The 27,961-nt window shown below is 41.3% G+C and overlaps 1 protein-coding gene across 8 annotated transcripts in view; it reads right to left on the bottom strand.

Annotated features, from left to right (window-relative positions):
* Positions 1–5,354: 5,354 nt before the first annotated feature.
* Ddx6 (DEAD-box helicase 6) overlaps positions 5,355–27,961 on the bottom strand; it is a 35,687-nt gene continuing 13,080 nt past the window's right edge. For all 8 annotated transcript variants that reach the window (XM_015986872.3, XM_076576102.1, XM_076576099.1 and 5 more), the window contains exons 5-14: positions 20,034–20,163; positions 19,163–19,309; positions 17,170–17,264; positions 15,526–15,648; positions 13,689–13,817; positions 12,194–12,310; positions 10,827–10,890; positions 8,845–8,946; positions 7,296–7,478; positions 5,355–6,081 (exon numbers count right to left, since the gene is read on the bottom strand). In XM_015986872.3, coding sequence (XP_015842358.1) covers positions 7,303–7,478; positions 8,845–8,946; positions 10,827–10,890; positions 12,194–12,310; positions 13,689–13,817; positions 15,526–15,648; positions 17,170–17,264; positions 19,163–19,309; positions 20,034–20,163 — 1,083 coding nt within the window. In that variant the 3' untranslated portion in view covers positions 5,355–6,081; positions 7,296–7,302. The remainder of the gene's footprint in view (positions 6,082–7,295; positions 7,479–8,844; positions 8,947–10,826; positions 10,891–12,193; positions 12,311–13,688; positions 13,818–15,525; positions 15,649–17,169; positions 17,265–19,162; positions 19,310–20,033; positions 20,164–27,961) is intronic.

Here is a 27,961-nt window from a genome sequence, read left to right as displayed (position 1 = left end):
AGCTAGAATCTAGTTGTTTGTTTGTTTCCAGTTTGTTGCCTGGGGCCACTAATACCATGTGCCTGTCAATCTGGATCCTGACAAGAAACAAATGACACATTCCTAACAGGTTCCTGTAAGGAGGGCTTATGAGTAGGCACAGGGGACCTAACACGAGAACAGAGAGAGAGGTGGGAAACTGAGTCTGCGATCTCACGACAAAGCAGCCAGAGGGAATCCTGCCAAAAAGGAACTGTTACAAGAGGGCTGTATTCTCTTCCCTGCCTCCAAATTTCTGAGGGGGTGGTAAGGGGGCTGGGAATCCCTGGCAAGCAAGTCTAAATGGAAGCCAATGATCTGATGCTAACTCAGCTCCCACAAGTCAATCTGTGGAGAAAGTGAGGAAGCAACTGGGAGGCAGAGACATTTGGACCCTAGACTCAAGGGGAGGATGGAAGTGTGGCCAAGGAATCCACACCCTCCTACAGCATGGGCTCTGCCCTACAGCAATCTCAAAAGGCACAGGTCACCATGCCTTCATGAAGAAATGTATTAATCCCAGCACTCCGGAGTCAGAGCCAGGCGGATCTCTGTGAGTTCGAGGCCAGCCTGGTCTACAGAGTGAGATCCAGGACAGGCACTAAAACTACACAGAGAAACCCTGTCTTGAAAAACCAAAAAAAAAGGCTCAAAGCTACACAGAGAAACCCTGTCTCGAAAAACCAAAAAAAAAAAAAAAAAAAAAACCAAAAAAAAAAAAAAAAAAAAAAAAAAGGCATGCACCACCACCACTTCACACAAAACAGTAATGTTGGTAAATTGATTTAAATCCCAAACTAAACCCATTCTAAGCCAGCACTTGCACTATATATACCCAAATCACGCCTAACGGGCCAAATCCAGCAAGATCCCGAGTTTCTGAGGGGAGGGGTAAAGGAGATGGAGAAAAGTGATTGGGATCCGTTTGCCACAACCTCCAAAGCAGCTGAAACTTTGGGGTGTTATGCCGTTTTCCACGACCCGTTTTTGTGCAATACTTTGCCAGATGGAGACCTTCTCTTGCAATATGGACACCCAATAGTTCAGCCTTCTTTGTTGATTATCCTTTCTCCACAAAACTCTGCGATGTCAAAAATCTATTGTTGGTGTGGTGGCACATGCCTGGAATCTAAAGCCCAGCTTGGGCTGCATACTGAAGCTTTTGCAATAAGCAAAGCAAAATTGTGCCATCTACTTTGGGGCTTCTTTTTCCCCAATCCTACAATGCTCTGGACAGTTACCTTTCAGCTGAGTCCGACATTTGTTCTTGTATATACAGTATTGCTGTGGCATGGCCACTCATATAGTCTGTCAGTTTATGGGCATTTATACAAATGTGTAAAGACTGGAAATGTAGATGGAGTCAAGCTAAGGACACTCGGTGACCGGTGTTGCCTCCCAGTCCTGTTCTCCCCGACCCCATCTCTCCACCTGAGGTTGATCTTTCACTAGCAGATTTGTTGCATTTTAGCAGCTCCGAGGGAAGACTGGCAAAGGTTGTCTTCTGAGTGTTTGGCATCTCATCTACATTCCTTGTAGTTCTGTAAGACTCTGAACATTCTGCTTGACAATGATTCTGGGAGCTGATGACTTCGAATCCCAACTGATCTTGGCTTTCACCTATACTATGAAAACTGTGTGAGGCAGGAAATCTAGGGTGGATGACCGAAGTCTACAAGTTTATTCAAGTAGGCACACAAGAAGCCCGCTGATTCACAACCTCCAATACCACAATAAAATGTTCTAGGATTCCTGGGGGCACAACTTGCTTCAAGAACATACATACAAGACACACTTGGAGTTCCAGTGGGCTTTTATTGAGATAAATTAACAAAAAGAAATAATCAAGATTTTACCAACCATCTTTTCTGAACCACATATAAACTGTGAAGACTCGGGTCCTAGACATGTACATACAACGTAACACATCCCAACAAAAACATACCCCCCACTGGAACATTTGCCAATTAAACAGAAAGCCAATTTTCCCTTTCCCCAAAATGTTTTCAAAATTTTAAGTTCCCACTGTTGAAAGTGGAACTGGTCCCTTGTGGCTAGGGACGTTAGAATTTTTTTTACTGAACAAAAATTGTAATTTTTTCTAATTTGTTTTGCTTCAAATAAGGGAAGTGACTTTGTTTTCTCCAGGCCCCCTTCCCAAGAACCACTGGTTAAAATACAGCAGCCTGTCTCTTTAACTAACCCAGGCCCACCCCTCCCTTACCCTGCCCAGCTTTGTCTACTGGAGATTTAAATACACTTCTGTTGGAGTCTGTCAGCTGTGGAGGGGCAGAGTCCAGGCCAGGCCAGCTCCCTCTGACCTCATACTGGTTACAACCCTTGGACACTTAACTCTTTATTCCAAAGATGAGTTTTTATATCAGAAGAAAATAGATTTGCTTTGGGAGTTTTAAAAAACTATCTTTATGAATATAAAGCAGAACTACAAACTCACCAAAGTCCACATAAATTCACCCCAAAGCTGGCTTATTTCACCTCCCATGAGGCCAATAATTTTGCCTGATAAAGATACTTGGCAAGAAAATCATTCCACAGTAACAATTTTAAAGATACACAGAAAGTTGAAAAAAATGTACCCAATTAAAATAACATGGCTTAATTCCCAAGAACTTATTTCATCTTTTTGTTACTCATCTGAAGGTCAGGAGTGTGGCTAAAGGCAGTTTCCCATGAGGTTACAAGCTTCCAAAGTGTTTCTAAATCCTTAGTGCAGACTCCCTCCCTTTTGGGACACAGTACCCTCCCCCCCACCCCTATTAAAAAAAAGAAAGAAAAAAAAGAAACCAAACAATCAGAATGAGATGTTTTGTTTCCAACACTTTTCATCAAAGCTTTGTGCTGTGCTCTGTTCTAACTGAGCACGATGGTGTCCAACACAAAGCAAGTGGCCAAGGAAAGATGCCCTCACCTCATTCTGAAGATGAATTATGACAACCACCCACCCCACCCCACCCCTCTGGGCCAACCCAGGATTACAATGACAGTACCCATTTGGGAATAATTTAGAACTAGCTAGGCTCTTCTTTCCAGGAAAAAGCATTTTATGGTAAATGTATTCCATTCCTAACGGAAAGTTTTGTTCACCTTCAGAACATAAAGGAAGAGAAAAACAAAACAGGCCCTGAGGCAGCAAGGTGTGTAACAGTCTTATAACTTATTACACAACTGTATGACCAGAAGCTAAAACCACTGAGGTGGATATAGTCTGAATACTAAAAATAAGATGTAGTTCTCTCATCCAAATGAACCACTGGAAAAAACAAAACCATTACTTTAAAAATTACTGGAAAGAACCTGAAAGACAATTTCCAATAGTAGCAATGTTCCTTATTAGGAGGGATTAAAAAAAAACAACAAAAATACAGACCGGGCTTTGACCCGGTCAGTAGGGCATCTTCCCATTACCAGCTCGAGTGAGCTGGGCACCACACCCACCGCAGCCTCCCCGCTGTCCTGCGGTGGTGCCAGCTAGTCCAGGTGCCACAACTCATCAGAGGCTGTATTCAGTAATGCTCTCCATGTGGAGTCTGTGCTTTAAGAGGGACCTGTAGGCATGTGGCACCCGGCAGAGCAGCCCAAGGTTGGCAAGAGGCTGCATTTTTTGTTGACTCACCCACATGCCCTCTGGCGAGATCTCAAATGCATTTATACTCCTTTCCTGCAATGTTCTACATGGATGATCCCTCTCATCTCGCCAAAGGCAGGAAGAAAGAGAGCCGCATCAGTACAAGGGCAAGATTTGTTGGTCAAAAGGATATTTTTTTAAGACCCCTCCCCCACCCTCCCTAAAAAAGTGACTTCCTTAATTTGGTTTAAGTTTAGTAACCAACATACACTGGACTTGCCTTCTGGGGTTTGTACTGTGCAGCTCTTGCTACAGTTGTTACGGAGTCAGGGTTATGTCTCATCAGGAGGCATCTGCAGGATTTTCATTCCCAAGGAATTTGGGATTGAGTCACAAATAGTTTTGCTTTAGAGCTAGGCAAAGTCAAAAAGCATCTTTGAATAATTGATTCCTTTATTCAGGTGAGTTAAGCATGAAAGCATACACATACCTTGTCAGTTCCAAGGTTTTGAAAAATGATGGAATATGGAAATCAGTATTTTTTTAAATTTTGTTTTTTGCTTTTTTTGTTCCCTAGATGCCTCCTGACTGACCTAGTACACTGGGTTAAAAGGGAATTAAAAACATAAAAAAAAAAAAAAAAAAAAAAAAAAAAAAAAAAAAAAAAAAAAAAAAAAAAAAAAAAAACCCAAAAAGCTCACTGGTTGATTCATCTCACTCCTTTTGCCTGGAGATCAGGCCAAACATCGAGCTTGTTGGGAGGGGCACAATTGACAGCAACACTCCCACCTAGAGCATCTGCCAGCGATTTACAGTGCAGAATGACAGACAGCGTTCTCGTCACGGCAGCAGAGAACGCACGGCAAGCAGCTTTCTGCAGCAATGAAGTTAACAGTGTTCAGGGGTTGCCCATTCCTGCAAAAGTGTATGTATCAAGGTGGGCCGAGGGCAACTCACTCCCACACCGCAGGTGACTGAGGACAGCTGAGCTTCACAACCGCCAAGCCCAGGGAGCTGGTACTGGCTGGTCCTCTGAAGTGCAAATGCATGCGTCACACACTCTGCTCTCAAACTGCACTCCATACCCTTCTCCCACTCCAAGGAAGATTAATCTTTGTTCCCCTATGCAGAACTTGGGAAGTTCCTCAAACTTTTAGAGCAGGAGAACCCAATCAGAGAGCTTCTCAAAGCTCTCAGGAATCAGATTTCTCATCTTCCTTGCTCTCTGCACTACAAGAGCAGTGTGGTGGCAGACAGTGCATCCTGGGCTTCTGGGTCCCTTTCCAACCCAGGGCTCCACAGAGGTCTGCTTCCTAGAGTCAGAGGCCAAAGCACTTTTTAGAATTTAGTGTTGCAGGAAACTGAGCCCCTCTCATCTTTAGCTGCTCCCATAATCACTCTAATCCCCTTAATCCCAGCAACCTTCATCCAAAAAAAAATAATATATATATATGTATATATATATATATATATATATATATGAACCCAGAAAAAAAACTTATTTACAAAGTTTATACAAGTATACACATCCAATTTTCTACGGGACGCGCTTTGCCACAGAGGAAAGAGGGTCAAGGCTCTGATAGGTCTCCACGTGAAGTGCCACACTGCTCATGGAGGTGTGAGCCAGGGTAGTGTTCTCTGTAGAGCACAGAGGCTTGTCATATGGCTCCTGCAGTGAGAGGCTGCTCTTTCCTTTGGGAGCGACGATGGTGCGTCTACTCAGCCCAGAAGAAAATTTTACTTGGTATTGTTTTTTTTTTTTTTAAATACATGTATTTACAGTGTGGATGGACTGCAGTTGTGAATCAACTCCTCCATATAAAGAAAAGGAAAATGGCGCTACCATCACTAGTCCACCTTCCGGCCCTGGGCATGAGGACTGGTACAACAGGAAGAGACTTCAACTCGAAACAAAAATGAACAGGCAAAGAAAAAAAAGAGAAAAGAAAAGAAAATAGAACATGACTTTGTTGATTCCTTGGGCTGTGTGTAAAGATGATATTCTTAATGGTCTCGTAGCATAAGGCACTTCGCACAAATAAGTAATAAGCTCTTCAGGCTTAAAAAACGGATGACTAATCAGGGAGAAGTTGAAATGCAGTAGAGTCAGCTATTGGAGAATTGTAGACAGGTGTGTGTGGTCACCAAGGTTCTTCTCTTTTCAGGGTTTCTCCCTCCTTTTCTTTTTCCTCTTTCCGTGTCCCCTTCCCCCAGAAAACATCTTTAAAACCCAGCAGTTAGTGCAACAAATGTTCAGTCAGCACACAGTGCAAACAGTGGAACAAAAAACGTCTATTTCTTCTTCTTCTCATTTTCTCTTTACCAGTTTAAAAAAAAAAAAAAAAGAAAAATGTCTGAGCTCTTATATAACTCTTCATAGTTCCAAAATAAAGATGAAAAAACCCACAAAGAGAAGAGCACCCCCCCAAATGATGTGTCACAGATCCAAGGAGCCTTTTGCAGTTTGTCAAAGCCTATGAAAAAAGTTTAGAAATTTAAGATTAACACCCATGAAAGCAATCTAACACAAAGAGACATGTTTTCACAACCCCCTCCCAAACTCTCTTCAGCACTCTCCTGACACTACTGGGGTCTACGAGTTCCCTGCAAGAACCTCCGCTGGATATGGTGGCTCACGCATATCAATCTGAGCACTCAGGAGACCAAGGCAAGAGGGTCTGAGTCAAGAGACTAAGGTATGAGTTTGTTTTAGGCGAGCTAGGGCTATAGACTCTGTCTCAGGAAAAGGGGGGAAAAAACCCAACCAACAACTTTCCCCACATGCCCTAGGATTCTGATAGAAGAATGAATGACAGTCTCCTTCACAATAATTAAGAGGCCAAGTGTGGTGGTATTTACACATCTTTAATCCCAGCACTTGGGAAGTGGAAGCACCAAGACCAGATTCTCAAGGCCATCCTACAGTAGATGAAGAGTTTGAAGGCACCTCTGGCTCCCCAAACTTTCTCAAAAACAAATAAACCACGCCTTTCATTGTATTTTGGAGACAGAATGACTTTGCCCTCACAACTCTCCAGTCTCCAGTGCTGGGATTACAGGCACTCCGGGCAGCACATGCAGCAGGGAGTTAAGCCTCCTCTTCCTGCAGGACTGCAGGGTTAGTGGCAGTGCAGTGCTCTCTCTGTCTTGGGTTCAATCTCCAGCACGAAAGGTCTGCACTCTGACCGGAAAGTGAGGCGTCAAGCCCAGTCAAGGTGTCTCTCTCTAAGGAAAACTCTACCTCACACCTGAGCATAGCCACAAAAGGAATGTGAGAAACCAGTGGGGCATTTTAAAAAGACATGTCTATAATGTGTTACATATTTGATAACAAGGCATTATAGGTAATTTGACCTAATTTATTAATGCACCCATCCAAAGAAAAAAAAAGGACAGGGTTTGTAAAAAAGGGGAGCAGGAAATCCTTTTATACCAAGACTGCCACTGCCCTTTGCCTTTCATTACTCCGAGCCCCCAATCTGTGTTCGGTGCCACTCCTATCACACTCAGGAAGGTGTCCCCGAGCGGCACTGGCTTACTCTCTAACGACATGGTTGCCCCACCCAAGCGAGTCTTGGTTCTCATTCCTATTTCTGACGCTGGGCATAGCTCCTGAGGCCGGAGGAGGAGGAGGACCTTATTTCTTTCCTAAGTCTGAAGGTGCTGATCACTCTGGCCAGATACATACGTGCTTGTTAGGGTTTCTCGTCTTCTACAGGCTCGCTGTGGTATTCTGCCACATACAGGCTCTTGTCAATGTTGCTTGGGATAGGTTTAATTTCTGTTCCCAGTTGCTCCTCAATACTTTTCAGGTTGAATCGATCATCATATGTGATCAAGTTGATGGCTAAGCCAAGATGACCAAAGCGACCTAAAAAAAGTGTTTAATGAATTTAAACTATGCTAAAAAATTTAAAAAGTGGTAAATAAAATGAGTTAAAGCAACATGTATGTTCAAGTCTGTAATAACAGCATTAATATTTTCAATTGGTGACATTCTGAATGGTCGAAACAAGACAGAAAAAACAAACAAAACAACTTATGGTTTTTCCTTTGGCTCATCAACTGTCCTCAACAGGAACCGAATTTTCTGGGGCACTATTCCCTGAACACAGTGTAAGACCCGCTTACAAAGCCAGCTTGTGTGCACAAGCTACTGCAAAGAAGTACTTACGGATAAGATGTGCACCACTTATATGCAAATACCACATGTTTAAAGAGACTGAAAATACCAGACTTTGATGCTGGCAAAGGTCCTGGAACCCATTTCACACGAACACTAAGGGATAGCACTATACTTACTTTCATCAAATGACAAAATGGATGTTTGTTTGCACAGCTGTCAAAATACACAACTGAAGAGCACACTCACATCACACCATCTCATCAACACAGCTTTCTTGTACTCCATTTCAAATTAAGCATACAGTAATTACTTGAACCTTTTTTTCCTTTGGGGGTGGGGTGGGGAGTGAGATACTATGCAGCCTAACTTTGTGTTAACAAGCTGCAGTTGCAGGTGGTTTTATCTACTTGATGTGGGCGTGGGAATCAAACTAAAGAGCTTTACAGGTTCTTTAACAGCAACTCTTACCTCTCCAGTCTAACCCCGCCCCCAATTTTATTCATGGTCCTCCTGCCTCAGCCTCCTAAGCCCAGGGATGATAGGGTATGTGTCCCCACGTCAGTTTGAGTTTACTTCTTTTTTTTTGGTGTGTAGCGGGGGTTGGTTCTCAATTATGTAGTCCTGGCTGCCCTCAGATCAGTATGTAAACCCAGCTGGCCTCTGATGCCGACGTCACCAGCTTCCTCTACCCAAGTGCACCACATCTAGCCAGCCTACCTTCAAAAGCACTTTTTAATTTTATTATTATGTGTTTGTGTGTGCATGCACGTGTGCTGGCAGCTGGCTCTTTCTACCATGAGTTCGAGGACTGACTTCAGGTTACTGGGCTTGTGCCGCAAATACCTTTACTCACTGAGCCACCTTGCCGGCCTCCAGCTTAACTTTAATGAATGACATAAGCCACCACACACTGTAATTAGACTTAGGAGGCTGAGGCAGGTGCATTTTAAGTTCCAGGACAGCCTGGGTTAATTAAGTAGCTAAACTTTGTCTCTAGACACAAAGATTTATTAAAGAAAAAGCATCAGACAACTAAACTTCTGTGATTGCACTGCTCTCATAGCTATTATATTCTACAAAAGAAAAGTTAGTGATTATATTTGTCACTAACCTGATCTTCCAATACGATGAAGATAGGTCTCTGCCAGCTTTGGGAAGTCAAAGTTTATTACCACATTCACAGCTTGTATATCAATACCTCTGGTAAACAGATCTTCAAAAAAAATTAATAATTTTCATTTTATTTTTGAATTGAAACAATTAGAACGACAATGCATTGATTTCTAATGTATCCTATGTTTATTACTGCATTCAGTTACTATTGGCACTCTTCCATGATTACATACATTATCATAAACAACTTTCTGTTCCTGTAAAAGAAAAGTCTTAAAAACTATCTAGGGAACAGCAATGCAGGAAGATGATTGCATAAATGAGTCTACTGTCTATTTAATCCGAGACTTACAAATTCAGAATAGTTCAGAAAGGGAATTCTAGAAGTCATTCACCCACTTATCTCGATGACTAGTGCCCACCCATCACAAACCCTCAAACAGGGTCCTAAGTGGGTCCTCTTGCCTCTCTCTACATCCCCCTTCCAAAACCATTCATGGTGTTGCTTTTTTTCCTTTTTGAGATAAGGTCCCTGGTGGCCCAGGCTAGTCTTGAACTCATGCTAGGAATACGAGCACTCACTGCCATACCTTGTTAGACCTTTATGGCCCATTTTTTTACCCAAGTCTCAAACCTGAAATCCCCTTTTCTCCACATCTCAAACTTACCCAGTTTATAAAGTCAATTAATACAGCATCTCATCTGAAACTACATGACTTTTATACTCTAATAAACACCAGAACTAGTAATAATAAACACTTCACACATTATTCCCTTGTCAATCAAGCTCAATTTTAAAGACAGGCCTCACTCACTCTGTAGCTTTGGCTGGCCTTGAATTTGCTAGCAAACCAGGTGGGCTTTGAACCTGAAACAACCTTCTGCCCCATCCCAGTGCTTGATTACAACACTTGGCACCAACTAGCATTTTTTTAATATTTTCTTTTTACTGTCCCTCCATTTGTATACTATTTTAAGGCTTCTATCTGAGCTGCTATGGCAAAGCCTAGTACTTCCAATGAAGATTATATGGTATGCAAACTTTGCTTTTAATTCCATATTTTCTGAATAAATCACCATTTCTTAAAGGAGAAGCAGCATTTTATTTTTATTTATTACTTTGCTTTTTTGAGATAGGATCTCAATCTGTAGCACAGGCTGGCCTCACACTGCCTCAATCACCCCAATGGGTAGGATTTTATATATGGCTATTTCTACATTCCACACATAAGCAGGCTGACTGAGTGCAGTGCAGAAAACCCTAATCTTAGGATTGGTTCCTAGCATCCAGTAAAACTTGGCATATTGGTGCATACCCATAATCCCTGCACTCAGGAGAGGAAAAGCAGTTATCCTGGCCTATATGAGACCCTGACTCAATAAATAAATAAAACCAATTAATCAGTGTAGTACTTTATGTATTATATAAGTATTGTTAATTACTATCAATGTCTTCCCTTTTCTTTATTTTAGTGTTAGAGACTGAACTCATAGATCCTAAGCCCCAACTTTTTACTTACAAGTGGAAAAATAGTGGGAAGGTGCCTGATGGAATGCAGTTTCTGTTTTCTTTTCTTTTTGGTTTTTCGAGTCAGGGCTTCTCTGTGTAGCTTTAAAGCCTGTCCTGGAACTAGCTCTGTAGACCACAGAGCTAGTTCTGCCTGCCTTTGCCTCCCAATTGCTGTGATTAAAGTTGTGTGCCACTACTGCCCGGTCTAGTTTCTATTTTCTTATGTAAATTGAATTTGATTAACAACTTTAACATTCATCAATAAGCTACTCTATGGGTTTCCCAAATACAGGAGAAAATATAATGGATACATCTATAAACAACCAAATATTTCCCTGCAATTTAAATAAGTTAACCACTCAATAATATGATTGCCCAGGTAAGACCTGCAATGTCATGGCTTCACTATGTTACAGAAAGTAATCCAGACAATACAGAAAACAGTGGCCCAAGAAATACAAGACACTTACCAGTGCAAACAAGATTGCGGCATAAGCCATTTCGGAAATCATGAAAGACACGATTTCGATGTTCCTGGGGGAAAAGGGAGGATAAACTATTTGAGTAATATTTATATGCAACTCAAAATGTCCACCACGGTTTTTCCTATCCAATCAGTTCTTCATACAAAATATCTTTTTTACAATTAAAAAAAATAGTCAGTTTACAGACCACATATATACTAGCTTAGCTTCATCCTTGTTTTTAACTCGATTTCAGTTATCCATAATCAACTTTGGTATGAGAACTTTGGAAATAATTCCTAAGTTTTAAAGGACACACTTCTAAGGAGTGATGTAATTTGTCTACGATGTGAATCATCACTGTGTCCAGTGCATCTACAGTGTAAAGACACTGCCCATGTCCTTTAACTATCTTGGTTATCAGTGTTCAAGTCACCTTTCTGTAGCAGTCAAAAACTGCATCACTTACTATGTCTGTGTGGTCTTCTTCATTTCATCAGGTGAACATTTTATCATTTTGTGTCAGCCCAAGGAGGATAGGTATAAGATAGGCTGAGATCACATTCATCTAACACTTAGGACAATACATTGTTATATACTGTTTTATTATTCTAGTAAACCTTTTATTATATCTAATAGTTAAACCATATCATAGTACACATGCATATACAATCTAGTACTGTTTATGATTTCAAGATATCCTAAGTAAGGAGAAGTTACTGTGTATTAAATTCTATAGCAGCACTTTCTGTAAGAAAAAAAATGTATGTATTGTTATCCTCCAATAAAGGAGTCACTAGCCACAGGGAACCAACAGAACCTTTGAAATGTACTAATCTGACTGAGGAACAAAACTTTAAATTGTAGTTGCTTTTAACTAATTTAAATGGCTACATGGAGCTATCTATCTATTAAGGTTATTGCATTAAACAGAACAAATATAGAAATTACCTGGGACAGAATGCATTCCACTGTGTTCTTCCTGTGCCCTCCCCCTCCCCACAGGGTTTCCTGCAGCTCAGGCTAATTTCAAACTTACTATGTAGCAGAGAATGACCTGAATTCTTCATTTCCTCTCTACATCCTCTAAGTGCCAGGATTTCAAGCATAGACAAAGAGAGCTGACATTTCTATACTGTTCTTGGTGGTTTAAATGAAGGGTTGTTAGGCTACTAAAGAATAGTTCTTTTGTTCATTCTTTTCCTGGTATGGGGGATTGGAACTCAGGACCTTGCTCTATCACTACACCCTAAGCCAAGCAGTATATTCTCAAACAAAGGCATTTATGGGTCACCAAAAATAAGAAAACAAACACTTAAAACAATATTTTTTGTTGGGGTTTAAATCTATGCAAGCTCTAGACTCACACTCACCTGCCTCATTTTAGCATGGATATAGAAGCAAGAATAACCCAGCTGAGAAATCTTCTTGGCCAGTAATTCAACTCTCTGAGAGGAGTTGCAGAAAATGATGGACTGGTTGATCTGCAGCTAAACACAGAAGAAGAGTAGGAGAAAGACAAAAACACGTGTTTGGCCAATCTTGAATATATTATTTAGCAAAAACTTTAAGAAGTCTAAAATTGAGAGTCTCCTAAGAGAGATGGGAAGTTGTAAAAAAATGTAAAAATTTAGTAAACAGTTGCTGGTAAGAACTGTTTTTGTTTTTTGTTTTTTGAGACAGGTTTTCTCTGTGTAGTTTTGGTGCCTATCCTGGATCTCACTCTGTAGCCCAGGCTGGCCTTGAACTCACCGAGATCTGCCTGGCTCTGTCTCCTAAGTGCTGGGATTAAAGGCACCCGCCCGGCGCTAAGAATTGGTTTTGCTGCAGCAGAGTGTTTCATAGGGGCCACCTAACTGCCCCAGACAAAAATACAGACGCAGTGGTCACAGAAATCATGCCCCATAAAGCCACTGCTAACACTGAACCAGCAAATAAGAAGCAATGCTTTGGGGCTGGAGAGAGTTCAGCAGGGGAGAGCACACACGGCTCCTGCGGGAGCCAAGTGCAGTTCTCAGCACACACACACACAACTTAGGACTCACAACTGCTGTAACTTTACTTCCAGGGGCTCTGACACCCTTTTCTGGACTCTTCCATTCCAGCAGCTGCACTCATGTGCATATAACCCCACCCAGACACAGACTCATACATATACATAACTAAAATAAGTAAAACGAATAAAAAGAACTACTGTTTCTAGTGAAAATACAGAGTTAGGTACTTGTGAGCCTCTGGTTACATTTTGTCAATAGATAAGCATGAAATTTCATTTCTTTAAGCATGTCTTACTTAATATATCTATATTCTCAAACCTAATACCTATTTTCCCTGCACAGTCTGTCAGCCTTCTTGTGCTGAAGAGGACAGGACACATTTCAGCAACAGTGTAGGGCCATTTTAGAATGAAGTCACGAACAGCACCAGAATTTGAAAAAGGCCCAATGACTGAAAAATGGATGCTTATTCATAGTGTGAGAACTAAGACAAGAAGGCAGATTGTCCTCTTCTTGGACCTTATCGGGGACCAATTTTTTTTTTGTTTTTGCCACATTGCACATGTCTACAAAATGACCAGAACACCTTCAGTACTGATTTTGAGGTCATAAATAATTTTAGCAATTAGGTGTATTCACAAAGATTGAATCTAAACAATCAGGATGAAGTGTAATTAAGGTAAATTATTTAACAATAAAAGTAAAGCACCTGTGTCAATCAGCTTTAACTTTAAACCAATCAAAGCTGTCTTTAGGAAACACTACTAAGACTTTTTTTACAGTGAAGATAATGGAGAAATGATACAACTGTCTGGTTTACTGGGAATTGGTGGAGGACAAGACTCAGCAGGAAAGCCCGCCCACTACTTACCCTGGAGAAAAGTGTATTGAGGCAGTGTACTTTTTGGCGCTCAGTTACATATGCGTAGTACTGGGTTACTCCCTTCAGAGTTAGTTCCTCCATCAGGTTAATCTCATAGGGTTTTTGCAGATGGGAATTCTGGAGGGGTGGAGAGGAGAGTAAAGGAAGTCTTAAGGTAAATACTGGGATTCTTGATTAAACTGAAAATGCATACTTTTTTTTTTTTTTTTTTTTGCTTATTTTTGGAGGGTGGGGGGAAGGTATTGAGGAATTAAACCTAAGGCTTCAGGCATGCTAGGTAAAGAGCTCTACCCCTGAATTCAATTTCTTTTTTCTTCTGAGACAAGGTTTCTCTGTGTGGTCCTGGCTGTCCTAAAACTCACTCTGTAAACCAGGCTGGCCTGGAACTCAAAGATCCACCTGCCTGTGCCTCTGAGTGCTGCCTCCCACTGCCTGGTGTCTGAACTCAATTTCTTACCCTAAATTTTTATCTTTTTTTGGGGTGTGTGTGTGTGTGTGTGTGTGTGTGTGTGTGTGTGTGTGTGTATGTGTGTCTTGCTGTAATAGATGCATCTTTTTTTCAAAACAAGTATTCATAAAATAAACAAATTAACCTAAAATGGTAGATCTCAGATTCAAAATGTAGCTATGTTAGAAATGGGCATAGTTGTACATGCCTGTATCCCACCATTCAGAAGGCTGAGACAGAAAGATAACCATGACCACACAGGTAGTTTCTAGGACATGTTTTGTGTATAAGATAATGCTCTAACCAATTTACCCAGCATCTATGGAATACGTCACCTTGGCATGAAGAATTAAATAAAATTAGAACTCACTTTCTCTCTCTCTCTCTCTGAGACAGAGTCTCACAGCCAGGCCATGGTGAATCACACCTTTAACCCCAGCACTCAGGAGGCAGATACAGGCAGACCTCTGAGTCCAAGGCCAGCCTTGTCTAGAGTGAGTTTTAGGACAGCCAGGGCTACATAGAGAAACCCTGTGTTAAAAAAACAAAATCAAACAAACAAAGAAAAGAGAGAGAGAGAGAGAGAGAGAGAGAAATATAAAATGTCTATGGCACTATGTAGCACTGGATGGCTGGAACACCAGGCTGGCTTTGAACTCAGAGATTCAGTTTATATAATTAAAAAAAAAATGTCTAAGCCAGATGTGATTGCACACACTTTTAATCCTAGCACTTAGAAGGGGGAGTCAAACCTCTGAGTTGGAAGCTAGCCTCCTGGCCAGGGCTACAGTGAGACCTTGTCTCAAAAACAAAACAAAAACCCAATTGTGGGATATCCTGTATGCTGTGAATATATTGTTGCTATGATTGATTGGTAAATAAAACGCTGACTGGCCAGTAGCCAGGCAGGAAGGATAGTGTAGGCGGGACAAGGAGGGAGAAGGCGGGGTGGAAGAAGGCTGAGTCAGAGACGCTGCCAGACCTGCCGCCATGAGTAGCAACATGTAAGATACCAGTAAGCCACGAGCCATGTGGCAACTTATAGATTAATAGATATGGGTTAATTTAAGATTTAAGAACAGATAGCAAGAAGCTGCCATGGCCATACAGTTCTTAAGTAATATGAGTCTCTGAGTGTTTACTTGGGGGACACAAGTGGGAGAGATCTGTCCCGAATGCCGGCAGGCTGGGACACAGGAAAACTTCAGCTACCCCCAATTATAATAAATCCATGAACCAATCTTTACTGACTACATGAAAAGAAAACCCTGAAATAGCATAAAGCATACACTCTGAAAAAAGGTGTAATTACAGGTAAAAGCACACACTCTTAAGTACCGTGACGACACAGATTCCAAGCACAGATTCCATACTTACCATGAACTTTTGTACACTAAGAGGGAAAGTAGCGGAATATAGTAAAATCTGCCTATTTTTAGGTAGTGTGAGAATAATATCCTCCATAATCTGCACAAAATCCTGTGACAACAACTTATCTGCCTGTAATACAAAGAAAAGGCAATTTTAATGAGTAAGGCAATAAAAGTTTTGGTTAGCATATAAACAAAGGGCAAACCACAACCTACAGGCTGTTCCTGGCTATGAACATAAATTCTTTCACACATACAGTATTCAAGGTTACCAAGACAAATCCTCAGTAATTCAGGAGAAAAGGAGCCAAGTATGGTAGCATTTGCTTGTAATCCCAGTACCCAAGTGGCTGAGGTAGAAGAACTGGGAGTGTGAGGTCAGTCTGGGCTATACAATGAAACTGTCTCAAACAGAGAGAGGAGGCTATAATCCCTACCTAAAGAAAATTATTAAAATAATAAAGAAAATGGTCCCCAGAGGGAGTGGCACTATTAGGAGGTGTGGCTTTGTTGGAGTAGGTGTGGTCTTATTGGAGGGAGTATCACTGTGGAGGTGGGCTTTGAGGTCTCATACATGCCCAAGCCACGCCCACTGAGACAGACCACTTCCTGTTGCCTGTGCAAGATGCAGAACTTTCAGCTACTTCTCCAGCACCATGTCTGCCTGCATACCACCGTGTCCCAACATGATGATAATGGCCTGAACCTCTGAAAACTGTAAGCCAGCCCAACTAAATGTTTTTGTTTATAAGAGCTTCCGTGGTCATAGTTTACAAAACCAAACCAAACCAAGTTCTGAATTCCAACCATTTGGGCTGAAACTGAAAACAGGCTATCTACATCCCACAACAACTTTCTAAGACACCTTGATCGTATCAGACTGTAAAAATTAAGTAAAAGCATGTTACGGTGTACTTAACGTTGACATAATATTTGGGTGCTATTCCTCATTAGTCAGTCAGTAATCTAAAACAAACCAAACAGGAAAATATTCCAAGACATTAATACTGACAAGCTACAAGCATAAAGCACTGCTAGATCCAAGGGACACAGCTGAGTACGTTTTTAAGACCCGGCCTCACTGTGTAGCCCTGACTGGCCTGAAACTTGCTGTGTAGACCAGCTGACCTCCAACTCAAGAGACCCATATGACTCTACCTCCCAGGTAAAATATCTGGCTTCAGTTAACTAAGTTCTTAAAAGGAATTTATATTAGGTTATAACCCAAAGAGACAACAAATTTCAAAAAGAGAGAACAATATCAAGTAGCAGATATGATAGGCCTTACATGCTTTTAAAATGTACCACTGAATAGGAAGACTTAAAATGAACTTGGCGCCGGGCGGTGGTGGCTCACGCCTTTAATCCCAGCACTCGGGAGGCAGAGCCAGGCGGATCTCTGTGAGTTCGAGGCCAGCCTGGGCTACCAAGTGAGCTCCAGGAAAGGCCCAAAGCTATGCAGAGAAACCCTGTCTCGAAAAACCAAAAACAAAACAAAACAAAAGGAACTTGGCTTGGTTATTTGGTAACATAAATATCTGGATATGTTTACCAAAAGGTCAAACAAAAACAGCTTTTGCTTTATTCACTGAAAACTGTAAGTAAAGCTTCTGATAGTACAGAAAAGTCCTTTTAAATGAAGAAACATTACCTCATCCAATACTATCATCTGGACATGGTCAACCTTTGCTACTCCTTTCTTGATAAGATCCAGGATTCTGCCAGGGGTAGCGATCACCACATGTACTACATGAGATTTACAGGAAAAAGAGATTTCAGAAACATACATTCTTATTAATTTTATCTTGCACACAACACACACAAAATCTACATAATTTTATAGTATGTATTTATCATTCTAAACACTGTTTATAGAGATACAAATTAATACAAAAAGGTAAAAAGATGTGTTTTGGGCTGTATACACTCCCATTTCACCCCATGACATCTAGATAATATTTGTTTCATTTCTACATTGAGTAGGCTAGTTTCCCAAATCACCATTCCAACTAAGTGGCATACAGCTTTTGTCGTATGATAATCTGCAAGAAATAACAGCCAGACCACAGGGTTTCCCATACAAAAGACAGGCCTTCAATCTAGGCAATATTGCTCAGACTGTTTTAAAGGGAAAACAGAATGGCTACTAAAAACAAAAACTGTACAATTAAAAAATATTGCCAAGTTAACCAAATAATAAATAATACATATTAACATTCTGACCATACTTGATTTTAAATGTGCTCTTGCTATTTTGTTGACTCTTCTATACTCAGCATTACACCATGGAGAGCCTTTCATGAAAACTGAATACACGTCAGCCATTCTTTACTTACTCTGGGAAACTACACTCAGGCTATACCTCACTGTATTTAGCCAATCTTCCAAAATATTTAAATTTACCTTTTTTTGAGTATTACAAACCACACCAGAATAAAAAACTTTCTATGTGTGTATGTATGCACACACAAAAACGTTGTGTGTGTGTGTAGCCTATTTACCCAGTTACTTGAAAATAGAAATCCATAATCTGAAATATTCTGCCATGTATATTGTACACTCATGTTATAACAAAGCCTACTTTCCACAAATGTGCATTATTGATAACTAATACTTCTTAGCCTTGAAAATTAGAACAATTTTAATATAAATTCAGTACTCTGAACCAAATTAAAGAATACTAAAAAATATTTAATCCCAGCTTTCAGGAGGAAAAGGCAGGCAGATCTTTGCGAGTCTGAGGTCTGAGAACGGCCTGGTCTACATAGCAAGTTCTAGGACAGTCAGGCCTACATAGAGATACTGTCTCAAAAACAAAACCTGAAAATACTAATAAAGGTGAGTATCCTTTTAGTTATCTGTTTATTTTTCTTCAAAGAAATGTTTTTTTCACTGTTCATTTTCTACTGCAGCACTTCTGATCCTGGATTCCTTGTTTTGTTATGACGGGGCATCATGTGCTCTGGGCTGGCCTCGAACTCACTATGTAGGCGAGGATGACCTTCAACTTTTGACTTTTGATCCTCTTGTTTTCACTTCCCTAGTGCTAGGATTACAGGCACATGCCACCAAATCCAGTTTATTTGGTGCTGGGGACAGGAACACCCAGGGCTTTGTATATGCTAGGCAAGTGTTTTACCAACTGAGCCACCCACCCTTAGTCCCACTGTTAACTTTTATTTATTTATTTTTTTTGGTTTTTGAGACAGGGTTTCTCTGTGTAGCCCTGGTTGTCCTAGAACTCTCTCTGTAGACCACTCACAGAGATCCACCTGGTTCTGCCTCCTGAGAGCTGGGATTAAGGGCGTGTGCCACCACCACTCGGCCCCACTGTTAATTCTTAAAAATATTTTTTAGTTATTCTCTAAAAGAAAACACTTGGGGGCTGGCTAGAGATGGTTAAGAGTTCGTACTGCTCTTCCAAAGAATTCAAGTTCAATTCCCAGCACCTCCATCGGGTGGTACACAACTGCCTGCAACTCTGGCCCCAGGGAATTCAATGCCTTCCCCACTGGGCACCTGCACACATGTGTGCATAACCACCTCCTACACCCACATAATTAAGAATGCGTCTAAAACATAAGTCAAAAAGAGGCACTTGTGACTACATTGGTCAGAGCGCTGCTCCATCACCCATTCCCTACCTGTGTCATCAAGCCTCATTATATCATCCCGTAAATTGGTTCCTCCTGTGGTCGCCATCACTTTGGCACCTCCCATATGCTTGCTGACCTGGATGCAAATTTGACTGACCTGGAGAGCAAGTTCTCTAGTGGGAACAATCACCATAGCTAGAAAATGTCCAAGAACAGAGGAAGGGGAGGAGAGAACATGTCACATTTTAGAAGCTTAAGAAGCTATAAAAATAGTTTCACTGGGGTATTAAGTCTAATCACGCAGGCATAACATAAGACAATATTTCTAAGAGTCTTAAACTACATTTGACAGAAGAGATTCACTAAACTATAGTAAATGCCTCCTGCTCAGATTCTACTTACATCATATGAAAGTAAAGTGAGATAATTATAAACTTAAAGTTGGAAAATTTGAGAAAGCTTTAGAGGTGAAATCTTAATTATAGGAACTGACTCCAGAGAAAACTATAGAAATTTGCTTCTTTTCCATCGTCTAAGCTTTTAAAACTCCCAAAGCTCAAGCCTTTACAACAGAAGCACTTAGGAGCCCTGCTTACACAGCTCCCACAAGGGAATTCAGTTTCATAGGCCATAAGCAGTAACAACTCATTTAACCTCTCAACAATTCAGTTTTCTTAACTAGAGGGCAATAAAACTTACTTTTCTTATCACACAGGGATATTCTCAACTGTGTGTCATATAAAAGTACCCTGAAAGTGGGAAATCCCCTCTAAAAGTTGGGATCACTTTTAGACAATTAAGCCAAATACTGTAAGAACAGAATAAAGTCTGGATTGCATAACTTTGGACCAAGAGTAAAACCTACAACGCTCCAAGTGTAACCAAACAGTTTCTCTCTCACACACTCTGTCCAACTAACCTTGAATAGTGTCCTTCTTCAGGTCCAGCCGCTCAAGTAAGGGGATGAGGTAGGCACCGCTTTTGCCTGTTCCATTTTTTGCTCTAGCTAAGATATCCCTACCAGATAAAGCGATGGGAATGCTCTCCTCCTAAAACAAGGCAACAGAAAAATTACTTGTGAATAAAAGCAGTCCATCCATAACCAGATTCTTCTCTAAGTTACATTGAAGAATAAATACCCTTCTCCATACTGCTTTCAAGTGTCCTGTTCAGATTTTGCATGAATGGCAAAGACCCAAGTGGATTAGAAGTGATCATTAACACCATTATGAACCAAAAATTTGCCAAAACTGTTCACAGAAAATATTCTGAGTTTAATCCCGGAGTAACAGAAAGGGCAAGCGACATAGGCTTGGTGGTACACACCTCTCATGCCAGAGGCAGAGGCAGGCAGATCAGAGTTCAAGGCCAGCCTGGTCCTGACAGCCATAGATAATCTCTCTATGCAGAGAAAGATTCTGTCTCAAAAATCAAACAAAAAACCAGAGTGCCTGTATGTGTATACAAAGAAAGTAACAGAGGAAAAGGAAATCTCAAAGAGCTGTAATAGTCCTGAAACAAAAAGCCAGACACAGTAGCTCACGCCTGTAATCCAGTGGGCAGGAAGTGAAGACCAGTTTGACTTATATAAGAGCCTGTGTGAAAAAATAGCACCAACAACTCCAAGGAAAGAATATATAGCATATGCTATTTTCAGGCCAGTAAAGCCAGGAAAAAAACTGAACACTGGACTGGAGATGTAGTGACTGAATGCATGGTTAGTCATTTGCAAGGTTTTTGGTTCAGTGCTCAGCCCAAAAACCCAAACAAACAAAAAACCCAAACAAACAAAACAACAAAAAACAAAACCCAAAGCAAGAAAAAAATTGTAGATTAGACAGCTTCTCCTTACACAAAATAGAAATATAGCAGTATAGCAGTAACCTAAAAACATTTATCCCTGGGTCCTAGGAGGCACTTATTTTTTATTTTATCAATCTCCAGGGTCTTTCCCAACTTCTTCGTCCTGAATCATGTTCAACTGAAGATGCATCACTTAAGTGAAACTTCATTTTCTTGTTTGGTTTTTCAAGACAGGGTTTCTCCATGTTACAGCCATGGCTGTCCTGGATCTCGCTCTGTAGACCAGGCTGGCCCTGAACTCACAGAGATCCACCTGCCTCTGCGTCCCAGCACTGGGATTGAAGGATGCGCCCCCACTGCTCCCCTCACTTTCACTTTTGAGCTTACTGTGTCATGTATGTTTTCAATAACCACAACAAAAATAATACTTATAATCTGGGACACAGTGAAGGATAACCAAGTGACTGAAAACTAAGCACACACATAGAAATTAAAAGGGAAATAGGCACAAATTAAGACAGAACCCACTGTTCAGCTACGGATTCCCTACAAACAACCTGCTCACAGACTTGTCACTTAATGAGCTCTAAGTTTGACAAGAGTATTGTAAGACAAGGTGGTTAGCGTACATGTAAAGTTAAAAAAAAAATTAAATTTTGTGTGTGTGTGTGTCTGTGTCCCTGCAGAACAGAGTGTCCAAGTCCCTGGAGGTGGAGTTACAGACAGTTATGAGTCACTGAGGTAGGTACTGGGAACCCAACTGAGGTCCACTGCAAGAGCAAGTGCTCTTAATTATTAACCATCTCTCTCCAGCTCCATAAAAACCAAGGTTTTTAAAATCCAGGGGGAAAAAAACCCTCTATAATTTTCTTAAGGCAAATATCTATGTAATAATCTAGCAATTAAATTTAAAAAATGGTGGCGGTGGACGCCTTTAATGCCAGCACTCAGGAGATAGAGGCAGTTAGATCTCTATGAGTTCAAAGCCAGCCTGGTCTACAGAGGTGAGTTCCAGGAAAGCCAGAGCTGTTACACAGAGAAACCCAGTCTCAAAAGAAAAAACAACAACAAAAACTATGTTCTGCCAACCTCAAAACTGACATTACAAGTCAACTAACTATGCAAACACTCATTTCTTATCCCCAAGCTTCATATAATGGCTCAACATCATTGCACTTCAGAGACAAACAGCTTTGGTCATGAAACACTAGAAAAGACAAGGTTACTAAGAAATAGTGGGAGCTAGACATATTTAGGCATAGAACCCTTCACATTTGGGAGAAAAGAAACTTGTTTTCCTTACAAAAGCTTCTTTTCCCTTATTCATCTCAAAAAAGTCAAAGCGTGAGAAACACTCGGCGTTCCCTGATTTGTTTCTTCATACGGATTCTCTCCGCCTGCAGCTCTGGCTGCTCTCAAACTCTTGGGGAGCCTCTTGCCTCAGCATCTTGAGTACTAAGATTACAGGCATGAGCTGCCAAACTCAGTGAAATATTTCAAAGACAATGTTTTAGAAAATTGTAGTTTGTTTTAGAGCCTTTAGCCTCACCCCCCACCCCAACCCCTGGCAGTTCCTAGAGTAAATTAAGAGTTTATTTTATAGCTGAACAGGCTCAGAAAAGACAGGAAGAGCCCTTGCTGTACAAGCCTGCTGACCCATCCCTGGATCCCATGAGGAAAGGAGAGCCCAACACCTGAAAGCTGTGCTCTGGCCCCCCCCTCCCCCCCTCCTTCCCCACATTCTCAAAATGTGCAGGAAAGTCAAAGAATTGAGCCTGCTCAATGGCTCTGGAGCTCCAAATTCAAAATATTGTTTTTGAATAAAAGGCCAAATATAGTAATTTGCTAATTATACCAAATATATTTTATATTATCTAAATTGAGAATAACCATCTATATATGGCTTTTGGAGGAGAGGGAACAAAGGGTCGCTTGTAGCCAAGGCTGGCCTCTTAACCTGCTACGTAGCACAAAATGACCCTAAAATTCCGATCCTCCTTATCTCCATTTCCCAGTAAGTGAGTCAGTCATCTCGCTCAGTTTATTTGGTGCTAAGGATCAAATCCAGGGCTCCAAGCAGGCTGAGCAAGCACCCTACTGAGTCACAGCCTGGGCGGGGGGGGGGGGGGGAGAAGAGGGGGGGAGGGAGAGAGAGAATAAATAAATACATTCATACATATGACCACTTTTTAAAGTAAAGCTCAAGGACAGTTTGTTAAGTTTAAACACAAACCCCGAGTAGGCCAGTCGTGGATCTCAGCAACTACTGGGAGAAAGAAGGAAAAGGGCCATGGAATTTAAAAAGTCAGCTACAGGGGAACAGAGAGGCTTCAGAGAAAAGTGGAAGCCAGGTGGTGGCAGTGCACGCCTTTAATCCCAACACTCCAGAGGCAGAGGCAGGCAGATCTCTGAGTTCAAGGCCAGCCTGGTTTACAGAGAGTTCCAGACAGCCAGGGCTACACAGAGAAACCCTGATTCGAACTCTCCCTATCCACAAGGATATAGAAAGAAGAAAAATGGTAAATTATGCTCTTCTGAGTAATTCAGAAAAGTGAGAAATATTTTTAAATGATAGCTTTTCTTCAAACTCTTCCACAAAGAAAGGGAAGAGCCTCTTTCAAAACACAGAAAGTTTTCATTAATCATTACTAAAATAAAAATTAAATCATATCTTAAATGATGACAGATCACTTGTGTAGTATTTCTGAAAACACAAATACTGAATAGTTCTGTTTGTTTGTTTGTTTGTTTTTTGGTTTTTTGAGACGGGGTTTCTCTGTGTAGCTTTGCGCCTTTCCTGGAACTTGCTCTGTAGACCAGGCTGGCCTCGAACTCACAGAGATCCACCTGCCTCTGCCTCCCGAGTGCTGGGATTAAAGGTGTGCACCACTACTGCCAGCTGTTTGTTTCTTAAAAACAAATTTTTATCTTTTGCATGTGTAACTCTGCTGACTTGAGTCCCATACCCCAAACATGTCCTCTGATTTCCATGTGTACCATTGAAAGTATGCACACATACTCTCTCTCACAAACACACAAATAAAAATTTTAGAAATTAAAAATAATGAGATTAGCCAGGTGGTGGTGGCACACGCCTTTAATACCAGTGCTCAGGAGGCAGGGGCAGGCGGATCTCTGTGAGTTCTAGGCCAGCCTGGTCTACAGAGCCAGTTCCAGGCAGGTTCCAAAGCTACATAGAGAAACCTTGTGTCAAAACAAACAAGCAAAAAACAAAACAACAAGAAAGATTAAAAAGAAATACAATGTCCAGTGAGACAGGGTTGGCTGGGGTGGGTCAAAGTTCTTGCCTGTTGACTTTGAGCATACATGGAAAGAGCCAACTCCTAAAGGCTGTCTTTTGACCTCCACATGTGTGTCATGGCAGCCATATGCTCACATTCACAATAAATGAAATTAGAAAAAAAAAAAAAAAAACATGAGCTATCCTTTAGCATAATATACCATGCCACCGTAAAAAAAGACAAAATTCCTACTCATACTTGTTGATAAAGGCTAAGAACCAGAATTCATGGAGGTGGGCATGGAGGTGGTGTACATCTTTAATCCCAGCACCGAGCCAGAAGCAGGAGGCCAGCCAGAACTACATGCTAAAACTCTAGGTGGGGGTGGCTTTTCTTCACTTGGCACTAAACCCAGTGCCTGGTGCACACCAGGAAAGCATTCATCACTGCGCTCTGCCAACAGGCTTTTCTTTAAGACAGTTGTTATGTTACTATGTACCCCAGGCTATCATGAAATCATGAAACCCAGGCTACTGACTTTACAGGGGTACACACCTCTACAGCCCACTATCAGGAGTATTTCTAGCAAACCCTAAAAGCTTAAAAAAAAGTGTTACTCATGGTGGTTCAAAACTTTAATCCCAGTACTCAGGAAGCAGAGATACGAGGACTGCCATCAGCTTGAGGTACCCTGGGCTATTAAGACACTAACTATCTCAACAAAATAAAACAAAATGCTGGAAAAAAAATGTTCAGGGACAAGTGTCCTGTTCAAAGTGATAAAACAGAGTAAGGAAAGTCCATTCACCTCTCTGGTTTGGAAGTAAACTGCAACAGATGGTTAAATATATTTAAACTACATATTTATATGTATGTATTAGAAGGAAATATGGAACTTCAAATTTTTAAAACTAAAAACAAACAAAAGCCAGGAAAATACAGATTCACAACCATTGACATATGCCTATATCAATTACCAAAAGGAATAGCTCTATGGTTTTAAAATTATTACAGAATAAGTCACAAATAGCCATGACTTCCACCCCCTACCATATTTTTTTTCTTTCTTTTAGAGACAGGATCACATGTAGCCCAGCTGGCCTCCTGATGTAGCTGTGGATAACTATGAACTTCTGATCCTCTTGAGTGTTAGGATTGCAAGCATGTACCACTAGGCCTGGCTGACAGTGCCAGGCCACCCGGTTTATGTGACACTGCTCATAAACCCAAGGCTTTTCAGACATGCTAGGCAAGCCCCCTACATCCCTAGTCCTTAATGATACATTTTCTACCTACAATCCAAGTCACAGGCATCAGATGATAATGCTTTCTGTTTAGTTTCACAGACAGCATTAATGTCTGCTTACTATACACAGTAGTCAACAAGAAAAGCTGTGAATTTGGCCTCCTTATGTAGCTGTGGATGACTGTGAACTTCTGATCCTCTTGCGAGTTGGGATTGCCTTCTGGTCTTAATGCCTTCTTCCTGCTTTGAGTCTATTTTGTTAATCTTCTGTTGTATCAGAAGCTGCCATTATTACCACAGGCTGCAGGTTTTAACAGGCTACCCACACACTACTTGATTCCACAGCATTAAAAAAAAATTAAGATTGAGGTTGGGGATATAACCCATTCCCCACATTGCAAAAACACAAATAAAAAGTTAAGACAGTTGGTATTGAGGGTTTCTCAATGCCTGGCTACAAAGTTCTTTAAAGGGTATGAATTGGGGCTGGAGAAATAGCTCAGCGATTAAGAGCACTGACTGCTCGCTCTTCCAGAGGACTAGGACTCAATTCCAAGCACCCATATGGCAGTTCACAACTGTCTGTAACTTCAGTTCCAGGGGACCAGACACCCGTGGCAAAACACCAATGCACATAAAATATAAATAAACAAATGAAGTTTTATGAGTTTATCTTCTCCTTAATCTTGAGTTCCTGATATTCCTTCAACAAATGTCTTTTTCCCTGAGTTAGAACCTGTTAGTGTTCTATTGCTACAACTGAAGAATAGCACAATTCCCAATTCTCTAATATTAAGAGATGCTTCAGACTAGAGTAGCATCCACAAAAGTTCAAAATGCCCATCTATCTGCATTCGGAGTAAATGCTTCCTCTCAAATCCTGGTTAAGAATCTTAACTTCAGCTAGGTATTAGTCCCAGCACTCATGAGGCAGAGGCAGGAGGATCTCTCTGAGTTCCAGGCCAGCCTGGTCTACAGAGCAAGTTCTAGGACAGGCTCCAAAGCTACACAGAGAAACCTTGTCTCGAAAAAAAACAGAAACAAAACCAAAACCAAAAAGAGAAACATATCCAAACTTCTTGTAGTGACAACGATAAAGAAACGCTAGACTTGAAGACAGAGAATTTGATTCTTTAGCTCTTATTTTAACCCAGGATTAGCTCAAGTAACAACTCACTAAAGGAGTCAGAAGGCTGCAATCATGTTGTATAAGCTATTCAGCCTTGTTAGACCTAGTTGACAAAATAATCCAACTTTCTTGACCTAGTATGGACTTCTGATGCTAACAGTAAGAAGTTTCCATTTCCCCCTCAATCATTTCTTTGCCTTGTCCAATAAATTGAGGGTGTGAATATTAGTTTAGTAATAGTGTTTAACTAGCATGACCAAGCACAAGGACCTGAGTTTGAATTCCCCAAGCCCACATAAAAGCCAGGCCAGGAATGATAGTCCCTATTTGTAATCCCTTAACTCTATGGTGAGATGAGAGGTGGAGACAGAGAGTCCTCAAGGTCCAGCTAGCCTGGCATATACAGCAATTAGGGGGAGGGGGAAGGACACAGGAGACCCTCTGCCTTAAAGTAAAAGACAAGGACCGACACCCAAAATTGTTCTCTGATCTCTACATATCGCATCTCCTCTCTTCTCTCTCTCTCTCACACACACACACACACGCACGCACGCACGCACGCACGCACGCGCACACACACACACACACACACACACACACACACACACACACACACTCACTCAGAATCTCAAAGTGAGTGCAGTGCAGAGCTAGCTAGAGCAGATTCCCAGGCCCTCCCAAGGAGTGTGCTCTACCTTTAAAATAAAATCACTCTCTGGACACAGGGCTCAGAGTGAGCACCCATCACAGGTGGCTACATCTAGAGAAGATAATTTCATATGCCTCATTCTCCAACAATCTTACAGCCAATTCCTAACTAAATTCCATCTCTCAAAAATGGTTCAGGAGGCTAGGCAGCTGTAGTGCACACCTTTAATCTCAACACTCAGGAGGCAGAGGCAGATGGAGCTCTGAGTTTGAGGTCAGCCTGGTCTACAGATTGAGTTCCAGGACAGCCAAAGCTATGTAGAGAAACCCAGTCCCGAAAAAGTAAAAAACAAAACCAACACAACAACAACAAGAAGTCAGGTGTGACAGCAAGGTCTTGTAAACCCTAAGGAGGCAGGACAGACAGACCCCTGGAGTTCACCAATAACCAGTCTGGCCTATTTGGTGACTCTCTAACACTAGAGAAAGAAAACCTGTCTCAAACATCAATACAAAAGGGGTAGATGGTAAGTGATGAGTAACACCCAAGTCTGCCCTCTGGCCTGTGCATACACACACAACAGAAAGTTTATCTGAGAACTGATAACTCATACCTGGAATCCCAGTACTTGGGAGGATAAGCCAAGAGGATTGCTACAATTTCAAGGACAACCTGGGTTATACAGGGCATTCTAGGCCAGCACGGGCTACAGAGGAAGGCCCTGTCTTCAAACACACACAGAACAGCAATAAGAAAAAACCAGTAACGGGGTGGGGGG

The sequence above is a fragment of the Peromyscus maniculatus genome, chromosome 7 (genome assembly GCF_049852395.1).
Source record: "Peromyscus maniculatus bairdii isolate BWxNUB_F1_BW_parent chromosome 7, HU_Pman_BW_mat_3.1, whole genome shotgun sequence".
NCBI classification, from domain to species: domain Eukaryota; kingdom Metazoa; phylum Chordata; class Mammalia; order Rodentia; family Cricetidae; genus Peromyscus; species Peromyscus maniculatus.
This window is presented reverse-complemented; position numbering and strand designations above follow the sequence as displayed.